Source organism: Panicum virgatum, chromosome 5K, assembly GCF_016808335.1.
Source record: "Panicum virgatum strain AP13 chromosome 5K, P.virgatum_v5, whole genome shotgun sequence".
Lineage (NCBI taxonomy): Eukaryota > Viridiplantae > Streptophyta > Magnoliopsida > Poales > Poaceae > Panicum > Panicum virgatum.
In genome coordinates, this window is record NC_053140.1 from 57,488,853 (window position 1) to 57,496,334 (window position 7,482).

General features: G+C 45.2%; 1 protein-coding gene across 1 annotated transcript; it reads left to right on the forward strand.

Moving 5' to 3' along the window:
* Positions 1-438: 438 nt before the first annotated feature.
* Positions 439-5,461, forward strand: LOC120708939 (protein ACCELERATED CELL DEATH 6-like). The gene is made up of 3 exons (XM_039994388.1): positions 439-1,246; positions 3,911-4,500; positions 4,688-5,461. Exons 1-3 carry the CDS (start codon positions 478-480, stop codon positions 5,372-5,374), a joined length of 2,046 nt encoding a protein of 681 aa, XP_039850322.1. The 5' UTR covers positions 439-477; the 3' UTR covers positions 5,375-5,461.
* The last annotated feature ends 2,021 nt before the right edge of the window (positions 5,462-7,482 follow it).

The following is a 7,482-nucleotide window of genomic DNA, read 5'->3' on the forward strand; positions in this document are numbered from 1 at the left end:
CCGTGCTGCCACACGATCACCGGCCGGTACGGCTTCGCGGCAACACCCTTCCGCCCCGACCGCGGCGACGTCAACCTTCCTGGATGGCTGCTGTACGTTGCTGACGGCCGCCGCAGCCTTGCGTCCTCCTCCTCCTGCCGTCCGCTTCTGGGCGCGCCTGCACTACGGCGGCCTGCGCGGCAGCTAGGGCTGCGCTGCACTACTGGGCCGATGATTGATGATTGGAGCGTCATGGCTAGATTAGAGAAGCCGGGAGCAATGAAGCGGAGCCGGCGGCTATTCGACTTCAACGAGCCGAGGTCACGCGGAAGTCGATCCCTGCGAGGAAGCCGAGCCGTTCACTGCGCCATTCGTCAGATCCTAAAGGAACGGCATCGGGGCTGGGTGCGCACGGGAGCGTCCGTGCGCGAGGGGCGCACCCCATTTTTTTCCGCAGAAACTCGGTAACCAGGCACTCAGGCAGCTGAAGCCACCGCGATGTGTTCCATGAATCCCTTGCTGCTAGCATCAGCATGCTTTGGCTCCTGGAGGGCACTGAGCTTTCTTCTCAATAGGCAAGATCATTACGGGCCACCAACGGATGCCGTGGCAGCCCAAGCATTCACTGAATTGCTCGAGGGCGACGACACCTCAAGCCCGCCGCCGCAGCAGGAAGCTTCTGACGTCGAAGAAGGCGCCGATCACACGGCGACGACGGGGGCGTGGCCTCCTACTGCTGCACCGCCGCTTCTGGAGGGTGTCACCGTCGACGGCGACACGGCACTACACGTGCTGGCTACCTGTGGAGACGGCGACATCTTCTTGAGGAGCGCTGACATCGCCTACCGCCGGGCCAGCTACCTCCTGGCCGCACAGAACGGCAAGGGCGACACACCCCTGCACTGTGCTGCCCGAGCTGGGAGGCCCAGAATGGTCGCTCGTCTCATCGCTCTGGCCAGCGGCGGCGAGGACGGCGGGGGCGGCAGCGGAGAGAGGCTCAAGGAAGTCGTGAGGAAGGAGAATGAGAGGAAGGAGACCGCCTTGCACGACGCCGTCCGGCATGGTAGCAAGCACACGGTAGACCTCATGGAGGCTGATTCGGAACTGGCTTTGTTTCCTAAACAAGGCACGTCGCCATTGTATCTGGCCGTCTTGCTAGAACGCCTCGACATTGCCAAGTCTCTGTATGTCATGAGTAGTGGGAATCTTTCTTATTCTGGACCTAATGGGCAAAATGCACTGCATGCTGCTGTTCTTCGAGGCCAAGGTACGGTACAACATTGATATATCGATGCACTTAATTTGTTGATATTTATCTATATGCTTAATTGTTCAATTGGTCAACATGAGTTGCTTGAAAAGCATTGTTGAGTTTTGGAAAAATTCATACAAAAAAAAACAAAATGATATTTGGCAACAAGACATTATGTTACATTATGCCCATTATATTAGGTTTAATTTTCCATGCAAAAACCAGCAATCTTTTGTATATTCTTCAGCTCCACAACAGTAGAGGATTCTTTAATTATGTGTTGCAAAGTATTATGAAAACTTTGATGTAAAAAGATCGCACTTGGTTATTTTCTGCGACTCAGTATCAGCAACTACAACACAGAGACTTTTACTATTACAGATTATTACTGATTAGAGGTTGCTAAGAATCCACTTTAATCCTTGCGAGCCCGCTAGCTAGGAAAACAATGATAAATATTAAAATACTAATAAAAACCAGAAAGGTCTAGCCATCAATTTCGTAAATTCTAATAGCCACTAATAATAATAGCTGTTTTTTTGATTGATTTTGTTTTCTAAAAAATTATCAAACTTACATAAAAATTATCCACCTATGCCTTATAAAAAAGAACGAAATTAAAGTAATCCTCTAAATTTTTATTTAAGTTACCCACTTATCATTTTAAAATAGATAATCTAATTAACTCTGCCTTTATTTCTAATTACCCAACTCGTCACTATAATATACAATTTAAGTGAGCCCTTGAATTTGTATGTAAATTACACACTTTTGTCACTTTCATATGTAAACTAAAATATCCGCTCGAATCCACGTCGATCTAACTATAAGAACAGTATGTTATGAAGAAATAAGTAACCTATAAGGTATGCCTAGCAGCCTCTGTATGCCACTTCTTTCACTATAGTATAGAAATAACTAACTTAAAGTAATGTGGCATGTCATCATGTAGGTCAAGTATAGGAGCATGGATGAGCGATAAATATACGCTTTTGCATTTTAGCAATCATGGAAAAATGTCCTCTAGGTGATTCACCTACCAATGACACTAAAAATGCATTTTAAATTATATTAACTAGTCTATCAACCCGTGCTCTCGCATGGGCTAGAGTCTTAGATATATTATGTGTTATAGTACGACATATATAAATCTATTTTATACTTAGTCTTTTAAAATAGCATATCTTGCTACTTTAGATGTATGCTTGATTGATTTAGTTTAATCTTTGATATGATTGCAGAAGTAATTAATTTTTAATATAAAGTTGAGGGGTTACTTTCGTTATACTATCGGCCATAATAACTAATGTGAATGATTTAGATATAAATTATTGGGACTAATTAGTATTATCCATTATGATAGCAAATGTGACCAATTAGGTACAAAATATAAATTTAGAGTGTTATTTAATATTTTTTCATAATGGCAAAGGTGGGTGATTACTTAGAAAACAGATCTAATTGCTATTAAAATTATAATCTGCCAATTGATGATCAGATGTTTTTTATTATTGTAAGAAATTCTATGATTTAATCTTTTTTTAGCGCATCTTGTGAGGATTAACGTGGTGACTCCAAAAGAAGTCTCAAATTAGCAATAGTAAGATTAGGCATAAAATATATGTTTCATTGAAAGGTTTCGAGCATCTTTATTTTAAAAAAATTATGTGATCATTTAGTAGTGAAAATTTGTAAACGTGAAAAATCTGACAAAAAATCGAGAGTAAATTTGACAACGAAAAAAAAAACTATAAAAAGCTGGAATGTGCTTTGGTCGGGAGTTGAACTTGAGACCTTTCATAACGGCAAAGGTAAAAAATAGGAGGAAAAATGCAAAAAAAAAAGAAATATTTTGCTTTTGTTGGGATTTGAACTCGAGACCTTTCATAATGGCAGAGGTGGGTAATTACTTAGAAAACAGATCTAATGACTATAAATATTCCAATCTGTTAACTGATGGTCAGATGTTTCTCTTTTTTGTGGGATTTTCTAGATTTTATCTTTTTTTCTAGAGCTTCTCGAAAGCCGTGCATCTTTTTAAACCTTTAATTAGTAATAGTAAGATACCCACGATAATAATTTATGTATATGTTTTTACGTTATATAAGCTACACACGTGATGAAAAGGAGTAAAGCAACGGATTTGATTATGGTTCCTCTATCCAATGTAGTGATGAGAAGTCGTTTTTCTTTCTCTCTTAAGGTCCTGTTTGGGTGCATGTGTATTCACTTCAATCCACGAGTGTTGAGTTGGAATGGAATGAAACTTAGTTTAATTCCACTCCAATCCACTTCAATACACGTGGATTGAGATGATCAGATGAATACATGTGCATTCAAACAACGCCAATGGGACAGGAAGTTGCCCAGCACCGTCTCGCGCCACAGCCAGCACCAAGGAAGGGAAAACGTACCTCCTGGCTGTTAAGAAAACTACAGTCTTATATTCTTGTAATTATAGTGCAATAATCTTCTCGTAGAGAATAATTGCTGGAGGATATCCAAATTCAGTGTGGCACCCAGAATCTAGAGCTTTCAAATTGATAGACTACTAGCATATATAATTTATGTTTATATTTACGTAGTACGATTTTTGTTTGCTTGGTTACAAATTAAACCTAGGTAGCTACTAAATGAATAGAACAAGGCAGTTAACAAGAAGTGTGCCGTCATTTGCAGAGATGACAAGAATGCTACTGCGATGGAACATTGGCCTGACAACGCAAGGGGATGAAAAAGGCAGCACGCCCCTTCATTTCGCAACATCAATGCTGCGCCCAAAACCTGTAAACTACTGGATCCACCGCCCTTGGATCAGTGGTATTTGGCATCCAGACATGCCATTCGAACAGGTGCTGCAAGCCAACCTAGCCCCAATGTTTCAGTCAGATAACGAGGGGCTATTCCCAGTGCACGTTGCTGCCAGTATAGGATCGAACAAGGCCGTTGTCAGATTTCTGCACAAGTGTCCCAACATCGCTGGGCTGCGTGACACTAGAGGAAGAACTTTCCTTCACGTCGCTGTCGAGAAGAAGCGATGGCATGTAGCCTCGCATGCTTGCAAAACTCCGTCGCTGTCGTGGATTTGGAACATGCAGGATAATGATGGGAACACTGCGCTACACTTGGCAGTAAAACTTGGGTTTCAGGACATATTTTGCTTACTCTTGGGGAACCTGCAGGTGAACTTAAATATAACCAATAACAATGGGGAAACTCCTCTGGACCTGTCGGATAGTAATATTTGTGATGGATCTTTTTGTTCGTGGGTAAGTATATTCATATTCATAGTTCATATATATAGAATTCTCTCTGTTTCAGGCCGGCCTGCCGCCATCAAAGGCAGGGTAACAATACAAGAGTGATCAATGTGACTGAATATAATTAATACTGATAGCATATATATATATATATATATATATATATATATATATATATATATGTTTTCTCTTTCAGAATCCCAGATTCTTGATCAACAGCGCATTAAAGTTCTGTCATGCTAAGCACGGTAACCGTCGGATGGATCACTTTGAAGAAAAGTGCATTAAGCCACTGGATGAGAAGGAAGAATCAAAGAAGATGACAAGTTCCACGCAGACTTTGGGCCTCGGTTCAGTGCTCATGGCGAGCGTGGCATTTGCTGCAAGTTTCACTCTACCTGGAGACTATGGTGACGGTGGCAAGCCAAATCTGTCTGGGAGGTACGTCTTTGACGCGTTCATCGCCGCCAACTCGCTGGCGTTCGCTTGCGCCGGCATGGCTACCGTCAACCTCATGTACTCTGGGACAGCGATCGTCGATGTCCCGTTGCGCATCTGGCACTTCGACATAGCCATGTTCTTCGCGTTTGGTTCCGTCACAAGTCTGGGCACGGCCTTTGCGTTAGGCTTGTACGTCACTCTGGCTCCGGTAGCTTATATGACTGCGACTGCGATCTGTGTGGTGGCGTCTGTTGTGTCTCTCTGCGCGTTCATGGACCCCTTGCGAGGCCGCGCAGTAGCAAGAGCGTTGTATGCTAGAATGGGGAATCAGGCGTTGCTCATTTTTGCACGCATTATCATCCTCCGAGGAGCAATGGTCTATTGGCCCTTGGTAACAAGCTTCATTTCGGCAGCGATTTCAGCTAAACATCGCCAGAAATGATCGCCATCAAACATACCTGGGACGGAGGTGATGAAGATATGAAATGGGAAAATTATGTTCCATACGTGTGTTGTAACGGAATGGATAGTTAATCTAGAAATTGTGCATTCATGAGCATCATCTCATCAAGTAGATGCATCTTATTGCTTGAAATGATCTGTATGAACTGCTTGTGATGTTTGAATTGATGAAATGTGAGAGAGAAGTTTCAGCTCGAGTTCAGAAAAACTGGGCAGCGGCGGACTGTCCTCCGTAGGGCGGCGGACCGTCCGGAGCTGGTGTTTGTGCTCTGGCCGAGAGGCCTGTAGCCTCTGGAATTTGGGAAGTTGATCGGCGGACCGTCCTGCGTACTAACTGGAGTCCGGCTGCTGCTCTCTGGAATTTTTGTGGGTGACCGGCGGACCGTCCGGTGAGGGGCGGCGGACCGTCCGCCGTGCTGATGGAGGCGATGGGCAGTGCCGAAATGGTTTCTGGTGGATTTGGGATTGAACGGCGGACCGTCCGGTGACAGGTCCCGGACTGTCCGGCGCTCGGCTTCGAAATCCGGCTAAGTCCCGGGAGCGTTGGAGCGACGGCGGACTGTCCGCCGAGGGGCGGCGGACTGTCCGGCGTGCATAGGAAGTTTGCACAGAAACTGGGAAGTTTCTTTCCCGGGGCAAGTCTTGACGGCGGACTGTCCGCCATAGTCGGCGGACCGTCCAGCGGCTAAATTTGCGTTTTTACAGAGACTCTCCCGTCTCTGGAACCAACCTGCCATGGTCGGCGGACTGTCCGCACTTATGCGGCGGACCGTCCGCCGCGGTGTCGCGCTGGCACCGACCGCGTGCGCTGGCGCGCATGCACGGGGGCACGCGTCCAGCGCCGCCCCTTAACCCCGTGGGCCTATGTTTCTCGTCCCCTCCCTCACCTATTCACCCCATTCTCCCTCTGTCTCTAGCCTAAGGAAGGAGAGAGCTCTCCAAACCCTAATCCACCATTGGAGGCCCCTTTGAAGCTCAAGGAAGGTCTTCCCCGTCATCTCCAAGGGTTCCTTTCTGTATCCCTCCCCTTTATTCCGAATTTCCATGGTGGGAAATCTCTATATCTCACCTCTCATGCATTTCTCTCTCTAGGTCAAGAAGGAGCTCGAGATTCAATCTTCCCCATCTTTGATTCCTAGCACGTGGGGGCGGTTCCTAGCATCATCCTCACCCTAGGTAAGGTGCATTTCGTGGGTAGATCGAGTAGCATTGTGGTTCTTGGTGGAAATCTTGGGTGAGGTTGAGTACTCTTGGATGAGAGGGGAAGTTGGTGTACTAACACTTGTGTGATGTTGTGGATGTAATCTTTAGATGTTTTTATATGTTCTTGCTCACTAGATTGGCATGACCTAGGTGTTCTCACCTAGGGTTAGGGTTTAATCTTGCTCTTGGAATATATGTGTGAGAAACATGATTCCATGTTTGATTTCGGTGATTAATGACAACACTTATTGTTGCACTAATGAGCTCATGACTTTGAAGGTTATTAGATTATACATCGAGCTAATTGACAAATGTCTAGTGAGGCCCCTAATTCGATTGGAATTCATCTCAAAAGCATTGGACTTGAAGACTTAGGCCATTAGGACCCAAGTGCCATAAAAGAAGATAAGAAGGGCACTTGGGGTTTCATTTATTTATTGTAGATGGACGTACTATCAAGAGGGGTAAGGTGAGTCACTCGAAGACCCAATCTCGGCTACTCTCACATTCTTGAGGTCTATGGTATTAGTGCTCACTCAACATAAAACATGCTCAAAATCATACACACATGTCGTAGGAACAACCCCAAGTCGATAGAACTTAAAACGAAAATCAAACGCGACTTAAAACGGCGAAAACAGAATTTACCGTCCGTCGTGTATAACCAACGATGTTGTTGCCCTGTTCCTTGTCTGGTTTGTGCAAATGCACACGACGGACCGTCTGTCGTTTATCGACGGACCGTCCGCCGTGTACAACAGACGACAGGGACCGAGGGTCAAATTATTGTGTTTCATCCCGGCTCTGTGCAAATGCACACGACGGACCGTCTGAGTCCGCCATGTTCACTGGATGACAACGACCGAGCGATAATTATTTGGCGCT

What these genes read in the sequence shown, in the direction of transcription:
- LOC120708939 (XM_039994388.1), top strand. Translation starts at nt 478, where the DNA reads ATGTGTTCCATGAATCCCTTGCTGCTAGCATCAGCATGCTTTGGCTCC. An exon ending in TGCTGTTCTTCGAGGCCAAG is followed by an intron (nt 1,247 to 3,910) that starts GTACGGTACAAC and finishes CGTCATTTGCAG; the next exon opens with AGATGACAAGAATGCTACTG. An exon ending in ATGGATCTTTTTGTTCGTGG is followed by an intron (nt 4,501 to 4,687) that starts GTAAGTATATTC and finishes TTTCTCTTTCAG; the next exon opens with AATCCCAGATTCTTGATCAA.